Here is a 20,064-nt window from a genome sequence, read left to right as displayed (position 1 = left end):
GGCAAATATCTCATGCTTTCCATTGTTTCAAACAGCTTTCTTTGTAGTGAACGTATACATACTAGAGGAGATGATGCCTGCATGCACTGTGATAATACAGTTTAACTGGGAAAGCAAGTGTCATGCTGTCAGCTGAGATCAAATGGTAAGAGACAGTGATATGGGAAGGACTCGTCGCCTGTGTCATCGCAGCAGAAATATCATGGGCGGAAAGCCAACACAAAGTCTTTTTCTGCAAGAAAATGTTGACCACGTTGAAAAGCACACATGCACCTCCCTCCTTTTTTATATGCAAAGATAGAAGAGAAACAAATCCATTTGAAGTGTTGCAGATACCTTCTTTTATGCTGTTGCTGCTCTACAATGCACACTGCATTTCCATTAGGGTAGTTTTATTTTCCATGCAGTGTGGATTATTTTTTTCTTAATGGAGGATGTAAGATGCTTCTAAAAGGCTAAAATATTTGTGGTGCTGTTGATGTTTTGTTGTTTGTTTATTCCTTTACTTGACTTCTCAATTTAGAAAGCTCAGTTAGAAAATTCTACTGGTAGATGATTTTGGTATGACTCAACACTTGGTGCATACAGCGATGAATTGAAATTGTGACTTCCTTTTTAAAATAATAATTAGGAATCTACAGTGTGAATACTCACCAGTCACTATTCCCCTAGAGGTAGTACTTACTAGTGGTAGTGCCACTTCCCTGCCTATAATGGGAAGAGAATTAGCTGTCACTGCATAAAGAATTGCAAGAATGTGCCAGCCTCATGTTCCTAAAGTCTGAAAATGTTATATTTACAAAGGAAAAGAATGACCAACAGCCACAGAAGAGCACTGGCTGAAATGTAAGTGGGGTTTTTTGAGTCTTTTGGAGTCCAGTCTGAACAGATGAATTTGAATTCCTCTTAGGTTACACGATTCTGTGGAATTGTGGCTCTAACTTCCATACCTGTCCCTGAAAACTTTCAATAGGTGAAACTTGTGTTATGTTTTCACTTTTTCAGGAAAATTCCTTTTGTGTTTTGTCTTTGGATTCAGTATATATATATACACACACACATATCTATATGTATGTGGAATATATATATGTTGAATACATATATATGGAAAATACACAAACAGGTGTTTTTTGTTACTCATATGGAAATTTTTGTTTTGTTTGTTCTTCTCTGAATTAAAAATAACCATTGTACTGTAAACTGTCCAAACTGTGATACAGAATTTCAGCATCCTCTTCTTTTGACTAATGCCATTGGTCAAAAGAAGACACTAGAAGCAGATATCTGTTAAAAATTTTATGGAAAATACCACCCCACTACAGCTATCGTAAGTTTAAAAAAAAAGCAGCCTGTTAGGCAACTAGGATACCTGTCTTTTCAGTGTTTCTGAGTTTGTTGAAATGATGCTGTGTTTATATCACCATTAGTAAGCAACAGAGTGTCATCAGGAGTCAGCCTCCATCTGCAGCCCTTGGGAAGCTTTTCAGGGAACCTCTTGGGGAAGTCTTAAATGATGTTCATAAATATTAAAATAGACACTTTTTTTTTAGTGTAAATTTTGGCCAGTATAGATATATTGTCTTGCAGATTGAGTTTATTATGGCAAGCAGTGCTCAGTCATGCTGAATAGAAAAATTATCCAGTGTTTTATTAGTTGTGCCATTTGAGTTTGTCTTCAGGTGGGTAAAAAACCTTTAATTTTAATTCCAACATTATATGGGGTCAATACTTGGCCTTTTTTATAAGCATGACAATATCTGTTAGTACTTACAGCATTACCCTGGTTCGTGCTCTCCTCGTATAACTCCTGTTTATAAAGGATATGAATAATGTGCCAATTTCTGACTTCTGTCTTCACTATTATCAGTGTTTCTGCAGAAGAGGAAACTAACAGGAGCTCGGGTGATTATTTATTTTTCCTCTTAAAAATTACATTTAATTAATGTTTAGATCTGATGGACTTTCTGAGGTGATCTGAACGCAGTTTATATGCAGATACAAAGACAGAATCATTCTGTTAAGTTCTATAAAGGAACTTACTGCTGTCCTTAGAAAGTCCATACCAGATTGAGTGATTGACTTAGTCTCTTATTTATTCCAAATAATTTACTGTCACTTATCTCCTAATATCCGTGGCAAACCCTAGGAGATTTGGCATACAAATGCTAGGCTGAGCTACAGACTGAGAAGTTTTTACAAAAAGTACAATCTCCTGTTTTATTTTTTTTACATTTACAAAGTTCATTCAATTTTTAGCATGTTTCTGAAATGAAAAGATTCAAAGACTTTTAAGACGTCTCCTGGTGGCTTTCTTGTAGATTGGCACACATGCAGAAGGTAGAACGATCCTAGTAGCATTTTGGTAGCTTGAACATCAACTGCACATATAGTTTGTCACAGTGTAGCACGTTTCTAAGAACATTAAAGGAGAATTATACGTGCTGAATTTCGCCTAGACATGAAATACAAAATAAACCACCTATCAATGTATAACTGGCTAAAACTCACTTTAATAACAACTAGTCATCAAGCATAGGAAAAAAGGATTAACCAAAGGATATGTTCTAGCATACAGTATGGAAATGAAGAATTTATTTGAAAAAACACATTTATAATGTAGTTTAAAAGATATTTGAATTTTATTTTGCACTATAAGTGCTGAGAGACCTTATTTTAATTAATTTTGAGGGGGTTCAAGTTAAACCTTGTAGAATATGTAAAAGAGGTTTTTTTCTGTTTCCAGTCTAAGACGGTTTGTGCACTCAAAATTCTGTAATTTAAATTTGAAAAGTTTAACAGCTAAAGATGCTTTTTTTTTTTTTTTTAAAATGGATATATTTCTTCAATTTGCTCTTTTCAGTGACCAGGTATCTAAGTCAGGATAGAGTGGTATTAGCAGAAACGCTAAACACGAAGTACAGACAGGCATGTGGCATGACTTCTTTTGTTGAAAGTCATTTATATGAAAGAAATAATGTGAAGATGCACTTACAATCCAGAAGCAGGCCCAGTTCAGATATTGCTACAGTCTTCCCGCTATGAATTCTCTGTAAAGTTGATAGGAATTTTATTTAATAGATTCCAGGTATGAAATCTCATGAAATCAGGTATGACTTCAGGTATCTGCTCATTTGATGATGTGATTAATTCATTTAAAAGGTGAAAGTCTAATTGTGGAACCGTAATTGATTCTTCTGGTCATTTACTTACATGCATAATTACAGCCAAATTATTTCAAGCTTTGCTTATGTTAATTGATTTATGTCTGGCTTTTCAATATGAAAAAGCAAGAGATCCTTAAATGCATGCATAAACTTCCATTAAAGATAAAAGTATCTTTTTTCAAATTTTATTACTGGCAATTCTTCTGTATCTTCCTGTAACACCAGATAATGCAATGCACAGCTGTCTAAATGTCATCTATGGCGTCTTACAACGAAATAACTTCATGTCACTCTCTTAATCACAGAGCGCAGATTCATAAAATGCCATTCAGAAATTTCAAGTCTAACTGTGTTCTGCTCTTCATATATGCTCTAGCTCAGAAGTGGAAGTCATGTGAGGCACAGGAGTTACTCCGCTCAACTGTGATACTTTAAGTAGGTATAGCAACGGAGGAGCAATCTGCGTTTGTGCTGCAGGGGGTCTGCTGGAGCCCATCAGCGTATAAGTAGGCGTTTGAATTGCAATCTTCTCTTGAGCTGGAGCACTGTCTCCCTCTCTTCATTGATATCAGTACAAGACATGTGTTTGAAAGTGGCAACTTGACCTAAAATTGTGTTATACGTTCTATGCCTCTAGCAGGACTGGCTCAATCCCCCTGGTGTGAGCTGCCCTCCTGAAGCTGTGGTGCCAAGGCATGCCTGCGAGCATGTTGGCCAAGCCCTTGCCTCTCATCACTTTCAGCTTGCTGTAATAGTGGTGTCGATGGCCTGGGCGGCTTATACATGTCTTTTCACATTGATTCAGTTTGCTAAGCTTCCTCAGCAGGGCATGTGCATTCAGCTGGTTACAGAAGTACCAGTCCCTGCAACTGAGGTGGGAACAGAGCTGAAGCAGCCTGGTGGACATGTGTCCAGGGAATGGGGCAGGTCCTCCTGTGGTGCGGAAAGGGGATTGCACACACAGCAGCAGACATTTTATAGATCCTTCAAGCTGACTGATACTCTATAAGCAGAAAGAGTAAATCTACCTTTTGTTTTTTAAGAAAATGGAAGGATATGATTCGCTGAAATAGACCTGTAAGTTAGACAAGACAAGATTTTAGGGAAGATTTTGAAGGAAACAATAAGACACGGAATACGAGGGGAAATAAGATGTTAAAGGAAATACTCAAGAGTAAGATCAGATTGCTTTTCATATGATACGAATTTTCCCTTACAAAAGAAGAAGATATGACATGCAATTTACTGCTGCCAGTGAAGCTTTGGTGCTTCTTTACACTGCTCAGTCTCAAAAAGGCTTCACATTAAGTTTTTCACCTCCTTTTGCACAGAAGTATTTTCTTATACCATGTCCAACAATTCCATAGAAAACCAGAGAAAACAGTTTCTCTGTCCCTGATGTCACTTACATCTTTTCAGCTCATTCCAGTGCTTTTCACGTTGTCCTCACCTTACACTTTTTTGCAGGTAGTAAAGTTTGGTTCTCTTATCCCCATGTTCATTGCAATTTTTTTTTTACAGATGCTGTCTCTTAGGGATGTTAACTAGGATTCAGTTGCCAAGAATCAGTGAGCCCATAAGGTGTGATGGGAATAATTTCTTTTGGTTACAAAATAGGTTTTTATGTATATCCAGAGTGTACGAAGAAATCATTCTTTGATCGGATATATTTTTAGGCATTAAGAGACTTAAAAGAAAAGGAAGTCCTGCATATATTTAATTCTTTTGTATTTTCTTGAATATTTTTTGAAACCTTCTTGGCTTCTTCAAAGCAAAGAATTACATGTATCCCTTCTTTGAGAAAGAAATTTTTGTGTATTTGTATGCCATAATTTTAATTGATCTTCATTGCATTTATTTGGAAGAACCACAACTTCCTTCAGTGGTCCTTATTTCATTATTCTTCATCATTAGAGTCAGCAGAGTTTTAGCTGTCAAAACCCCCGACATTGTTACCTATAGATAACTTCTATAGAGACTTAGTAGTGGTAGCCTGTTTTGAAGAGTTGTGTTCGATTCATGTTGTACTGCTGGAAAACTGAAACATCACTCCAGCAGCTGAAGAGAAGCTACTGTTGGTTTATGCTGTTGTGGCTAAGAGGAGAATACAGCTTTAATTTGTGAGATGACTTTGCAATGTAAACACTGACCCAAAGTTGCATCTGTTATGCATTTGTTCTAAGACTGTTTTATTGTTGGAAGCAGTTGATGATTATTTGCACAGCGCCATAGCATGTGCTGTCACACAAGGATTATAGGAAGGACCTATGTTCTCATCATGGTGTGAGGGGCAGTGCAAGGAGATGCTCAAAGAGCTGCTTCTGTAGCTCTTGCTGGGTCCAGTTTCCTATGACGTGTTGAATTTTGTGGTTTTTTCCGTCTGTCTCACAGAGTATGCGATGAAATGATGCCTTATTATATTTAGCCTTAGTGCTCAGGAATTTGGGTTGAGTATATTGGTATTTGCTAAGTTAGTCATACATGTGCACACGAAGAGGCATGTATGTGTACAACTACTGTCTGTTTCTGTATGGCTATGCTTTTTCTTTGCCACACAAAATACAAAGATGACCAACATGCTTAATCATGATTAGCTAGGAAAAAAACCAGGATGTTTAGCAAGTATTTTCCTAATTACTGTAGAGCTCTTTTTAGAACCAAAATGATTCACATGTAGTCCCATAAATCTTCTTGTAAACAGCAACTTTGTCTGTTTCCCATCGTTCACCTTGTATTCATGGGTATACCGCTCAGATTCCTGGCATAGTTTCTCTGGAAATGTTGCTACACAGAAAATTCTCATCCTGTGCATGTTTTTAAAGTTTTATTGTTGTTCAAACTAGAAGGAAAGTATTACAGTGTATATGTTTTGGAAAGTTAAGGATATTTCATGATGAATATAATGCCAGCAAACTGTTGCTGTTTGCAGATTCTTCTTCTTCAGTGCATTATATTCTGAGCCAGTTACATTTGGTATTGAAGCCATTTCTTTCTTCTTACAAGTTTCAAATAAAAGCTCTATTTCAAAGTAAGCCTTAACTGTAGAAACATGTGCTTGCAAATCGCAAAGAAAAATTTCAAGCAGCTCTGCGTAGCACTAAAAGGTTGCAGTGATTCACAGGGTTTATATCTGGTGCCTTACATTAATCATCATCACTGTTTTGTTGTGCTTCATTTGAATTGTGCAACCATCAGAAAAATCAATATTAAAATACTGATGTGTTGCAAATTGTATTTTATCCATGCTATTGCAAGAGAACGCCTCTTTTTATGCATGCAGAAGTTCCCCTCTTTTTTTTGGTGTAAGAGTTTGCTGCAGAGAATCAGAGGGTAAGTTGAGGTTGGAAGGGACCTGTGGAAGTCATCTTACCCAACTTCGCTGCTTAGGCAGGGCCACCTAGAGCCTCTTGCCCAGGACCATGTTCAGATGGGTTTCCAATCTATGTCATACTACGACTCTTTTTTCCTTAAAGGTAGACAAAAATAAATGCAAAAGTATTTGAGTAACACCAAATGGTTTTAGGCGGTTTTAGTCTCCTTCAAACTGAGGAGAAATAGAAGAGAGTGAAGTAAGAAAATTTATTTTGAAGAGATGCCATCAAACTTTCATACACTAACGTTTATTTTGCCTTTAAAAGGTATCTGGGACATGAAAGATCTGGATTAGGAATAAGTTTAGAATGTTTCTCCTAGCGCTAAGAGTTCTCCTGTAATTATTCTTTTTTATTTTCTTCTCTGACAGCTCATTGTGCTGATAAATGTGTCCATGGTCGTTGTATTGCTCCGAACACCTGTCAGTGTGAGCCTGGCTGGGGAGGACCCAACTGCTCCAGTGGTGAGTCTTCACCTGCTTCTGCCTGTCTCGTGCTCTTTCCACGGTGTTGTCCTTTCTTCTGGGCAGATTGTCATCGATCCTGTGCTTGGGCTTCTGCTTTCTGGTCAGGGGGTTGTTCTCCGTTATCAGGTTACTCTGCGTGACCTGATTTCTCTTCATTTACTTGGAAACAATGTTACCCTGCAGCGGCACTAAATGTGAAAAGCACTAAAATCTGGCTAAGTAACACGCCACAATTTAGTATCTGGAGTAAAGCACATAAAATTCTATTTTAACTATAAGAAAATTTATACTTTTTTGTTTTCCCACTGCGTAACCAATGATGGTGCCAGGTCATGTTTAAAAGCTGTGAGCAACGCCTTCCTCACAGCCCTGCCCTCCTCTTTCATTCTGCCGCTAACTCGTCCTCTTCTCCCCTCGCTCTCTTCCCTCCCCTCTCGCATTCCCAGTCGCGCCCTGTCTGCTCCGTCTCCTTCCCTTTGACTCTCACTTACCGGTCACGTTTCTCCGGCGTTCTTCGCCTTCCCCCCTTGCGGCGGGAGCGCGCGCGCGGGAGGCGGGGGGGGGGGGCGGGAGGGGAGTACCGAGGACACGCGCGGCAGGAGACGGGGGGCAGGTTGGCACCTCCCCTGCGTGGCGTGGGGGTGCGGTCACGTGCGGCCCCGCGAGCAGGCGCCCACCCTTAATAAAGAAAGCACGAAGATCAAGGGCCACCACACGCTTGGTGCAAGAACATAGCAAAATGTCAAAAAGACAAAGTGAAGTAGTAAAACAATATCCGCTCGTGACCTTTTTAGCCACTGCTGTTTTCTGGAGCCTTTGAGTGTAAAACCAGGCACCGCAGGCGGCAGCGAGGGTAGAGGGTAGAAACACCCCTGTGGCAGGGCTGGCGTGTTCGTGCACTGTCACCTCCTGCAGCAAAAGGCAATCGTTTGGGCAGACCATGGGTCGTTATTTTTTTCCTTCCCTTTTGCCTGAAGCAGAGTTTCTCAGAGTAGTCCTTGATTTTTTAATTAATTTTAATTTGTTACTTATTCCATCTTTGTAAGGTCTTTGGAAATCTAATGTTTAGGCTAACATTACAACCAATACTCTTCATTACAATCAAGTTCAAAGTGGGTCACTGCTAGTGACTGTCCACTTGAAAGGAACATATTTTAGTCAACAATAAAAAAAAAAAAAAAGCATTTAAATTTCATAGACCTTATAAAATTCTAATTCATAAACCAGAGCTTGATGTCTTGCAAAGTTATTATGACTCTAGTTTACCTAGTATGGGATTCCTATAAAAATAACAACTGTGAAAAACCTAGATCATTGGCAGGACAAAAATAATATGGTTGTATTTTCATGTTCTTTTTTCTTTCTACTTAACAAAAATAGGGAAGTGTTCTTTTTTTGCAAACAAGGTGCTATAGCGACTCATCATCTGGAACTGATCTGTTATTCAGGCAGCGTATTTTGTGAAATTTGAGAGAGAGAGAGGATGACTAAAAATAACAGTAAATTACCTGGGGAAGTACTTAACCATTTAAAAATTTTTACATTTGTTGTATCGCCTTTGTATATACTTAAATGTGATTCTTCTCATAAACAGTTCTAAAGAAACACCAAGTTTTGCATAAGGCATAAACCCGAAAGAGTTAGCAATGCAGTGTTGCTCTAATACTGATCTTAATCTAGAGTGCTGAATTGTCAAAAGAAATTGTAAAAAAATGCTATCTTTCTTTCTGAAAGCCTTATGTTTTGAGCTCTTCTGTAACTAATCAAATGTGCAGAAAAGACATGCATCACTAGACAACATAGAATGGGGAGATACTGTTATTTATTGAGATTTCCAAGTTTGAAACTCACTGAAGGGGCACTTTAGATGAGACAGGAACCTCTAAATCTGTCGGTGGAAATAATCCTTCCTCTCGTAGGATTTTCTAGAGTCCATTTCCTTTACCTGTCTGGTGTAATTAATTTTGAATACATGTGCAGCTCTTTTCTTCTGCTTCTTCCTCAGTTGGCTGCCTTTGATTGCTTGTCACAGCAGCCTCAATAGCAAAAATACTCTCTGGTGTGCGTGCACAACAGGTCAAAGCTGAAAGAGCCTTTGTTCCTGTAGCTTTGAACAGTGTGATCTCTGGAGAGGTTGGTGATCCTCTAAAGGCTTCTGCGTGACGTTAGAGCTAGCTGGAACCGCTGAAATTTGTTTCGCATTGCTGGTGTAGTCCTAGGAGAAGGAGGGTAGGCTGAGGAAGAGGATATTTTTGTGCATGTGCTGCAGCGACATTTGTTTTGGAATTTATCCCATTCCATGTGAACAAACTTAAGAAAGATGTTGCTTTCACCAAATTGTCCTGAGTTTGGGTGCTGCTGTTTGTTGCTGGCTGTGTGTGATTTCCTTATCCGTGTGTCTGAGAGCTGCCGTGCAGATCAAACGGCACTGAAGAGCAGTGGATAGTGTCAGAAAGACAGTAAGGGATAGGATTTTGGCTCTCTGGCACTGAGTTTTATTGTTGCTTGCCCTACATAGGTGATTTTAATCTTTTGCCTTTAACTGTATTTTCTGCATGATCCCCAACTTGATTAGTTTTAACAACATAAAGATACAATGAGATAAAGAGGTGCCTTTTTTTGACAGTAATTTTGTTGATATGGCAAGTTATTCATTCAAGAAAAATACATGCAAATTGCCATACTGTAATAATGTCTATCAGATAAACATTTTACCTATGTAACTACTTAACTGAATAATGGAGAAGGAACCATGATTACAAAGCAGGCCAGTGTTTTTGTAAGGCAGACACTCAGGGATTTAATGGTTACTGATGACCAAATAAAATACTGTGACTGAAAGGGAGAGATTATCCTCAAAGTGTGAGATGCTTGGCAAACTTCCAGGTTTAGTAATCTCTTCATTCTCATGGACACAGATGTGTTGGAAGTAACTGTTCTACCTAAGCACTAAACTTTTTGTAAAACTGCAGAACTAAACTTTTTCTTCCAAAGTACCATCCTATTAGGACTGATTATTCTCCTTACAAAGGAATTTCACCTGTAAGTACCTGAGAACAGAGTCAATCGTATTGCAGCATCTGTCCATCTGCCAACCCCCGGCTTGATTTTATCTGTTGTTTCTCAGCTGTATTTACCCAATGTGTTTAAAATAAATGTTTAAACCATATGCCACAGCATATCTGTGGCAGTGGCTTTGTGGGTGGTAATTGCAGACAAGTGCTTCCTAAACCCTATAATGTTCTCTCCAAAAATGACAAGTGTGATTGCATGGGTTAAATTCGTGTGTTGTGCATTAAAAGCTGAATCAGCACGCTTCCTCCCTGTCTTTGCACATCACTGCGTGCTACGGCCTAATAACCTTAGTAGGGACTAAACTTTTTGGGAGACTCACACTTCCTTTCGTAGCAACCATTACCTCTTCTTGTGACAAGTCTTACCCAATTCCAAATAGCCTAGATCAGTGGCTACTTTCAGTTTAGGGAAAAGAGGGATAAAGATTTGACTAGACTACTGAGGCTGTCCTCACTCAGTGCTTACTTCTACCCCAACCTATAACTGCCCTCTCCATCACATCCTCTGCCTTTCTGAAAACCTTACATCCCACCTGAGAGGAAAATAGTATTGGATGTATTCTTCTGTGAGTAAAACCTGAGTGGTGGTCTCGGAATTTGGCTGATTAAATATCTCCTTGGGGAACATTTCCCCTGTGAGATGTATTTTTTCTTCAGGCCTTTTCTTTTTATTTAAAGGAAATATACTGTATTAGGCAGCGTTTGCTGGCAGTGAACGTCAGTGGGAGGAGATGAAGGAGATGACGATAACATACATATTTCTGAAAATAAATACTCTCTGGATTGAGAGATCACTTATTTGCAGAACATTCCATTCTAGCAGGAGAGATGACAGTCATGCAAAACAAGTTATTCTAATGAAGATTTATTCACTGAACACAGTAGTCAGGTCAATGACAAACAACTGGCCAGAAGACGTGTTGAACCTATACCTTGGAGTGAGCAAATCAGCACAACCAGCGTGCTGTCAGCACCCCTTTGAAGAAATGTTTGAGAACTTCAGGAGTATAAATTGATCAGTTCTGGGCTGGGGACAAGAACAAAATATGAAAAAAAGGGTCACAGTGGTAAAGGTAGGTATGTTTGTAGATTAAAAATGTAAACAAACAGATGTTATTGAAAAACAAACAAATCAACACCACCTTTCCCTCCCAAACTGGGTTATTGTTTATATCAGATTTTTAACTTGCATGTGTCAGACTGGATTGCTACACGTTATAAGAATGTTTTTGACTACAGGTTGTGTGTAAAGCAGTCTTCTGTAAAAGTTGCTACACTTAATGCTAGACATGTACAGATGATCCAGCCATATTTTACATTTGTAAATTATGCTTCCTTCCTGTTTTCTGCTCACACTCTTGCACATTATTTGCTGTAATACGTAATAATATGTACCTGATTGTCAGTTTTGAATGTGTGTGCAAGATAGATACACATGCAGCCTAACACGGAGCCCCATTAAGCAATCAGGACATTCACTTTGTTTTTCTTCGCATGCCTAGTAGTCCACAAATAATTCCTTCAAAATCAATAGGACACTTTCTGAATAGGCTGGAGCAGAGGCAAAAGGCCAAAATCAATATTACGCTGACTCGTCTGCAAAGGTTATAGCCTCTGTGATCCCCCAGCTGGCCTGAGTAGTAAAGCAAAAAGGGAATGATGTTTTTTGTTTATGACAAGTGTGGTAGGATTGTTTGTGGAAATGTGAATAGGCATTTTCTATTTTTGTTGTTATTTTAAGTAATCTGAGATTTCTTTGAATCACTGTATTTTAATTTGTAATTTGATTCTGTTGGTGATTAATAGAGTTCATTGGGACTACAGTCTGAGAGCACGGCAGGCACTAAGGCGTAAGTTGGCTCCAGGGTTTTATAAAGCATGAGAAGAGAACTGGCTTTTTCCTTAGTACATTAAGCTGAGTGTTTAAAGCTGACTTCTCAGAGAAACATTTTCTTATCTTTAAATGCACTTGATAAGGAAAATTTTAAGGTATAGTAGCTCTGCTACTGTCAGATTTCCTTTACTGTCGTGGTGTTTGTAAATTTCACAAATTCCATGAAAATCTCACTGTTTTCTTCACGGGACTTGGCAGATGCAGGATATGGCAGAAACTGGATCCCTTGGCATCGCTTGTGTGAGACACTCACATGAGTTACAAGCACTGCCAGTTTCTCAGTGGAGCTTGTAATTTCCATTAACCCTGCAGAGGTGGATGTGTGACTGTTTGTCACAGACACGCTTGCACCCCAAATGAAACAGCCCCCTTGGTGTGGGTGCCAGGCAGGGTGCTTGGGAGCATCTTGTACAGTCTGATGGCACCGCCTGTGAATCTTGAATTGAGCTGCCTTGACCAAAGCTTTGCTTTCCTTTTTGTTTGTCGAAAGAATTTTGACTAACAGAGCTTGCGAGATACACTTAGAGAGCTAGATCATCCTTAAGGTTTCCATTCCACTCAACAGTCTATAGAAACAGGTTCTGATTTTAACCATATGCTTGCACCAGAAAGGCTTGATTCCCAGAACTGAGGAACGGCTAAACACACAAGTGAAATAGCAGAGTATCCTGACAGGGAGCTATTTGCTTTTATGGAAAATGTAGAGAAATAGCTCATTCAAGTAATGCAGAACTGCTCCCTGCCGCAGCTCCCAAACGGCCATGTGCAAGTGCATCCTGTTAGCGAAAGTGACAGCAGGTCATAAACAGTCTTAAATTTAACTGTTTCTTACTACATGTGTCTTCCCCATACTCTTCACTACCCTTAATTCTTCTGTAATTATTACTTCTGTAATTCCCCTAACTGACTTCTCAGTTTTGCCAGCTGAACTCTTTATTTTCTCCTCTAACAAGGCTGAATATCTTTAGGTTGAGAAAATAACCCACCAGCAGATCAGGGGCGAACGGGGAACACGGGTATTAATGGAAGTTGCCATCACCTTCATTGTTGACAGAGTCACGAGAGAGTCACTATCGTAGGTGGTATCAAAATTCCCAGGGCTGCCGTAGCAGCTGTGCTTTTCTAGAGTTCAGTACAATGATGTACTGGAAACGATACTATTCTTATGTTTAATACAATTTCTGTCCTATAAAGCATTTTGAAGTTCTAGGGAAATTAATGGATTTTATGGACGTGCTTCAGTGTTGTGCTGAATTACAATTCCAATCTTTAAACAAAAGCAGGAACAAAGATAGATTTTCTACAAAACTGAGTTACTAAATTTACTTATGTTGAAATTTACTGAAGGAAGGCATTGCAGTAAACCGTGATAGTTTTATTGATTTGTAAACATTTTTGGTATCAGAGATGCTTTTCATTTCTGCTTTTCACCATTTTGTAAACTCAGTATATTTCTGGTGTTTACCTAAGCTGATTTCTTGAATAATTTCTGTGTAATTTTTTTTTCCCCTGGTAACAGTGCAAAGGTATTTTTAGTATTGATTTAATTTTAGCCTGCCTTATATATTGGCAAACTTGTGTATTGTCAGTGGCTCACTTAGCATGTTTTCAAGGATGTGAAGGATAACATTTGTTGCTAATTTAAAAATTAAGGTGACCTTCAAGTCATTGCAAAAAGGAAAAAGGCTAATTTATGGTCCTACAAGGAGATTTGTGCAAAGTCAGGATCATGGACAACAGTCCATTTTATACAGTGCAGTCAGATTTTTACAATTTTGTAACTTTTCCTATAATAGTGATTATTTTTAACAGGTTTTATCTCAGTAGCAAGATAAAATGAACACTAAGAGCCATCTGTATGTGTTTTTGTTAGCAATTATCCAACCTTGTGTTCTGATGTCCAAAGTACTTTAAAGAGTCATCTGAAATTTATGGCATGTGAAAGGCATATAGTTCCCGTCTTTTATAAGATCTGAAAAACACATTTTCATTGTTCTTCCACTTCACGGATCAAAAGGCTTTTACAAAGTAAAAAAGAAAAATCCCTAAATTAAATTAAAGCTTCACATTTTGAATAAAAATCCTTTCTTATACACAAAACAAAGAGTAAGAATGAAAAATATGCCACAGGGTAAAAAGCCTACAGTATAACAAATAAAATCAGATAGAAACAAAAGACTCAAAGAAAATCCAGATTTAATAGAAAGTGCATTCTGAAAAAAACCCACTACTATGCATTTCTCTGTCTGGGATGTAGTCATTGATATTTTATAATTATTATGAGTGATTCTCTAAAGGAAAAAGATTTCTTTTCTGATACACATGCGCACATATTTTTATAACATCCTGAGGTGACTAGAATAGAGCATATTAAAAATATATGGAAAATAATCACATGTTTTTATTAAACAAGACTTAGAAGGTTTTCTAAAGGAAAGGCTTTTTCGACTCATCTCTGAAATTTCTGTTTGCCATGTTTCACATTTGCTGTCTTGCAATCCAGGCTGAGATACAGGTTTGATGTCACTAGGGGCTTAATGCATCATGTCAAATTTTGAACACACTTGGGTATTTATAGCTTTCAGAATCGGCAAGAATTTACTTTTATTTTGTTTAAATTCCACTTGGGAGAATTATTATCTGTTTCCTATCCTGCAGGAATATCCTAAGGGAAACAAAGGCCATCAATTTAGATCAGCAGTTAACCAAATCGCAAAAGCAGAGAGCAGTTTAAAGAATACTCTCTAACTTTCCGGTAAGGATGGTTTGAATTTAGAGTAGTAACAACATTCATATTTTTGTCATGGTTTTTGCTTTAGTGAATCAATGGATGTTGTTCTGAACACAAACACTCTCAGAAATGAAGATCATTAAGAGTAGCATCTACATGGCTATGACTTTTCATGTCTTTATCAGCTAAGAGTAATTGAGGATCCATAAAGGATTATCCAAATTTAGTTTTGTGTAGACCAAAGGTACATGTTGCCTTAATGTAATATATGACTATTTGACTGCTGTCATGGTATGTGAAATACCTTGTTTCCTGTCAAGAAGGACACCAGTCCAGTTTTCTGACAAAATTTTAATCTGGAGTGCGGTGTACATCATGTCTTTGCAAGCCTTCATATTGTAATTATGGCACTCTCTTTGGGCAAAACAGTAAACACATTTTAAGGTATGCAAAATACAAGACTATCTAACACATGAATTAGAATTAAATTTCCCTTCTGTTGACACCTGAAAGTTAGATGGGCATCTGTTGTTGATGGAGAAAAGGGAGGACTTGTCCTGGGTGTGTGTCCTTACTGAGGTCATTAGAAAAAGAGTTGAGGTAAGTGGCTCCTCTCACCTATGAATTTAAATGCTGCCTACATAAAAAGTTATTCTGTTTTGTCGTGAAATTCTTACTGAGATTCATTAGATTGTACTACTGCCAGTTAAATATCTAAAGTAGTAGTTCCGCTAATGTGTATTTATGGTAAGACAAACAGGTTTCTTGCTTCTGGAACAGAGGGAAGAGTCATTCTTCCAAATGCTAAACTCTCGACAGCTTAGGGCAGTTTATGATAACAAGATTGTCAGTGGGCTGCTCCTCTGGATAAATGAAAGTTTTCTCAATGGCCTATTTTACTTACACTGACTATGCTGGGCTATTAGGGGTGGTTATTCCCTGATAATGCAAGTCACTTGTGGGCCCTGCTAGAAATGTCACTCTTTTCCTTTGCTCCAAAAGACTGGAATAGTATTTAAACAGGGCATGTTACGGCTGATCTACATTTAGTTGTAGACTTCCTCCTTGGTGGACCTTGTGTGTGGGGATTTGTGGACTCCCTCTGCAAGTAAAAATACAGAACAGAAAGTTGCCTCTGCCCCAGAGAACCTGTGGTTGAAGGAAAAGAAAAGAGGTAGTGCAAAGCTGGAAACACAAGGACATGAGGAAGGAAGCAAACACTGATAAATGACTGTGGCAGGTGGTGGTTTGGACACACTTACTGCATCAACTTTTTGTGGACTTCACAGGAAGGAGGAAAGGCAGGGACATGGAGAAGGACATCATGGCAGTTTTATGGCTTGGGGTATGGAAAGCTGTGCCAAGTTGTAGAGGCAACTTGAGGAAAAACAAGGAAGACAGTAGTCTGAAAATGCAAAAAATGCCCTAATGTCATGGGCAATGTATATGTGGGGGTCGCTATTTGGATAGTAGATGAGAAATGATAGATGAGGGATAGACCGTAAAGGCCATGAAAGTAAGGACAAAGCAACAGAGATCTGAGAGTCAGAGGAGGGATGCAAAGGAAGGCACAGAGATTTAGAGAAGTCCTTGATGTGACGTACTAGAAAGGAAGAAAGGTCAGTCAAAGGTGGTGTTGAAGTTAATGGGCAGCTTCAGTTTGTTTTACATGCTGGAGCAAGGAAAATCAACTTTCAGATACTAAATGCTGTGGCTTCTTGAACCTACCTGAAGAAATTTTGTTGGAGTTTTGAGGAGACAGAGAAATTCTGCATATTTGCCACTCCTTATTTTAAATTTGTACTTTACAATATTGCATTCCAAGTGAGGGAGCATTGACTCTCTTTCTGATGCCTGTGATAGGGAATTTTGTTTTCAGTTGCTTTCAAAGCCCGTAAATATAGATAAGGTTAATGCTGTGATAAGTATCTCCTCTGTTTTCCTGGCAATAATACGTATTTCCATAAACACACAGTGTGTGTGTTACAGAAAGATGTGTAAACCGGACAGAATAAAATCTCATTCTGTTGTCTTGGTACTACATACAAGACAGCTACAAAAAATGGTAACAAGAAAAGTAAACCTTAGTTTTGTTGATATTCTTCACTTTTACCTCCCCATTATCAAAAAAGAAAGAAAGAGAAGAAAGATCTTAATGCATTACAATAAACATTGTCTGGCTTGAATATCATGTTATAAAGGAAACCTTAGCATACTTAAAATATAATTGCAAGTCAGAGCTTCTAAGGAGGTCTTTCTTCTGAAATGTTCTTTGACTTGATTTAATAGTGTTATTTTGTTCTCATTATAGGCCATTCTTTAAAGAAGGTCATAATTGTAGATGATCAAGGTGGGTTTGTCAGGAATAAACTGGGACTCATTTGCCCTTTTTTTTTTTGTTGCCTTTTAATGAAATCAATACGGAAAAAAGCAGAAAAAACCCTTAAAGTATGTGACCACATTTAGTTAAAAATGTCTTTGTTTATAAGGAACAATAAAGGAGTTACCAAATTCTTCAAGTGTGCTTCAGATTATTGTAAAAATTCATACCTTGCACTGTAAAATATCAGGGCTTCCTCCATCCCAATTTGCAAATCACCAGCCACTCACAGAAACCATGTGCATAAAACCACATATAGCCCAGCATTATAAAAATGTGCATTAAAGTTATACTAGGAAATACAGAACTTTAAATCCTCAAAGATGCTACAAAAGGCCCCAAAACCATAGCAGTCTGCATCACAGATTTTAATTTGTTCTTCAAGGTGATATTTTCACCCTTGAATTCTTGAGCTTCGGTATGTTTCTAAAGTTGATGTTTGGCACTTAGTTTCAGCGAGCATTTCTTTATGGTGGTAGACCTGTATTGTCTTAGAATTTCGTACCATACTTGTGCATTCAAAATGGGGGTTTATACAATGCAGTGCCCTTATTCCCAAAGAAAAACTTTTGCTCTCACTGAGTAGCCTTTTGAGGGAAAGTTTTCTGTCCTGTATTTGTAGCGTTGCGTGATGTGCACAGCACGTACTGTGGTGGCAAAAAATATACTCCCAGATGAACAGAATGCGTAAAAAGAAAAATGACATTTGGCATTAATGACATTTGGCATTGTGGCATTAATACCACGATGTTTGTTAAACATTTACTTTGACTTCTTTCCTATAGCACAAGTTGAAAGCAGAAGGGACCCTGTGAGTCTACTATGAATGCTGATAGGGACCAGCACAGCTAGCTGGTTCTTCTGTTTAACACACAAAAACCTGAGGCTGGATATAACCTATGTGAAAAGGGGAAGGAGAATGGCTTGGGTTCATGAAAGGCAGGTCCTGCTTCACCAACCTGATCTCCTTCTATGACCAGGTGAACCACCTAGTGGATGAGGGAAAGGCTGTGGATGTTGTCTACCTGGACTTTAGTAAAGCCTTTGACCACATCTCCCACAGCATTCTCCTGGAGAAACTGGTGACTCGTGGCTTAGACAGGTTTACTCTTCTCTGGGTAAAGAACTGGCTGGACGGATGAGCCCAGAGAGTTGTGGTGAATGGCGTTAAATCCGGCTGGTGGCTGGTCACAAGCGGTGTTCCCTGGGGCTCAGTTCTGGGGCTGGTTTTGTTCAACATCTTTATTGGTGGTCTGGATGAGGGGTTGAAGTGCTCCCTCAGTTTGCAGATGACACCAAGTTGGGTGGGAATGTTGATCTGCTGGAGGGTAGGAGGGCTCTGCAGAGGGATCTGGAGAGACTGGATCGATGGGCTGAGGTCAACTGTATGAGGTTTAATAAGGCCAAGTGCTGAGTCCTGCACTTGGGTCACAACAACCCCATGCAACGCTAGAGGCTTGGGGAAGAGTGGCTGGAGAGCTGCCCAACAGAAAAGGGCCTGGGGGTGTTGGTTGACAGCCGGCTGAACATGAGCCAGCAGTGTGCCCAGGTGGCCAAGAAGGCCAACAGCGTCCTGGCCTGTATCAGAAATAGTGTGGCCAGCAGGAGTAGGGAAGTGATTGTGCCCCTGTACTCGGCACTGGTGAGGCCGCAGCTTGACTACTGTGTTCAGTTTTGAGCCCCTCACTACAAGAAGGACACTGCTGGAGCATGTCCAAAGAAGGGCAATGAAGCTGGTGAGGAGTCTGGAGAACAAGTCTTCTGAGGAGCGGCTGAGGCAACTGGGTTTGTTTAATCTGGAGAAGAGAAGGCTGAGGGGAGACCTTGTCGCTCTCTACAACTACCTGAAAGGGGGTTGTGGTGAGGTGGGTGTTAGTCTCTTCTCCCAAGTAACTAGCAACAGAACAAGAGGAAATGGGCTCAAGTTGCACCAGGGGAGGTTTAGACTGGATATTAGGAAAAATGTCTTTACTGAGAGAGTGGCCAAGCATTGGAACGGGCTGCCCAGGGAGGTGATGGAGTCACCATCACTGGAAGTGTTCAAAGAACGTGTGGACGTGGCACTTTGGGACATGGTTTAGTGGGCATGGTGGTGTTGGGTTGATGGTTGGACCTGATGATCTTAAACGTCTTTTTCAACTTTAATGATTCGGTGACTTCTGTAAGGAAGGTGCTCTGTGTAAAACAGAGCAGGATTAGGCCGATTACAGAAAAGTAACCCTGGTTTACTGATTGGGTTTTGGATTTCTGCAGGATTCAGACTGTTTCCAGGAGTTACTGGGGCTAAGATGCACCGTCTCTGAGTTGAAACTGTTCTGGATGTGGGGCTCTTGTCTCTAGACTTTGCTTCCCTTTCACATATACCCTGTGCTGAATCAGATGATTTACAGCTCCAAATCTGTTCAGAAGCCGGTAGCTTTTGCCTGTGTGTGCATGTAGCGTGTGCCTGTGACCTTGGTGCAGTCAGGACAGTCAGAGCAGCTATTCTGATTAAACTCCAGCTGACAGTCTGTAACCTGAAGATAGTAATTAACTCAGAGACTATCCCATTCCACCAGGTTAGCAGCTGTGTGACTTCCAGCCTGCCTTTCTTAGTGCCTGAATACTAGTAAGCAGCAGAAATAGTCTGATGCAATAGTTGGTAAATTTAGCCTCCAAAACTAGTTAAAAATAAACCAAACTCACCATAGAAAACATTTCTACCCTTTGCCCTCTTCTTTTATAATAGTAAACTGAGCATCAGTTTCTTACAAGCCACTTTAATTTCCTACGGGGAGCATTATATTGATTATCAGTCAGGGGGCAGAAGAAAAACTTATCTCATAAATTTATGAGATTTATCCATCTCATTCTAAATTATTATTTATTCCCATTAATCCTACAGTTTTCTCCACAGTTCTGCCCATAACTCATAGATAGATGCTAGGCTGGTGACAGACTACCATGCAGTCATAGTATGGTGGGAGCACCGTTGTCCTGGTGG

At 39.2% G+C, this 20,064-nt stretch overlaps 1 protein-coding gene across 1 annotated transcript in view; it reads left to right on the top strand.

Annotated features, from left to right (window-relative positions):
* MEGF10 (multiple EGF like domains 10) overlaps positions 1–20,064 on the top strand; it is a gene marked incomplete at its 3' end in the record, with an annotated part of 76,798 nt that overhangs the window by 7,143 nt on the left and 49,591 nt on the right. The window contains exon 4 of the mRNA XM_082013096.1: positions 6,907–6,999. Coding sequence (XP_081869222.1) covers positions 6,907–6,999 — 93 coding nt within the window. The remainder of the gene's footprint in view (positions 1–6,906; positions 7,000–20,064) is intronic.

Source organism: Phaethon aethereus (genome assembly GCF_964289735.1).
Source record: "Phaethon aethereus genome assembly, chromosome: Z".
Classification (NCBI taxonomy): domain Eukaryota; kingdom Metazoa; phylum Chordata; class Aves; order Phaethontiformes; family Phaethontidae; genus Phaethon; species Phaethon aethereus.
The sequence above is the reverse complement of the archived record's forward strand: the minus strand, read 5'-3'. Positions and strand labels throughout refer to the sequence as shown.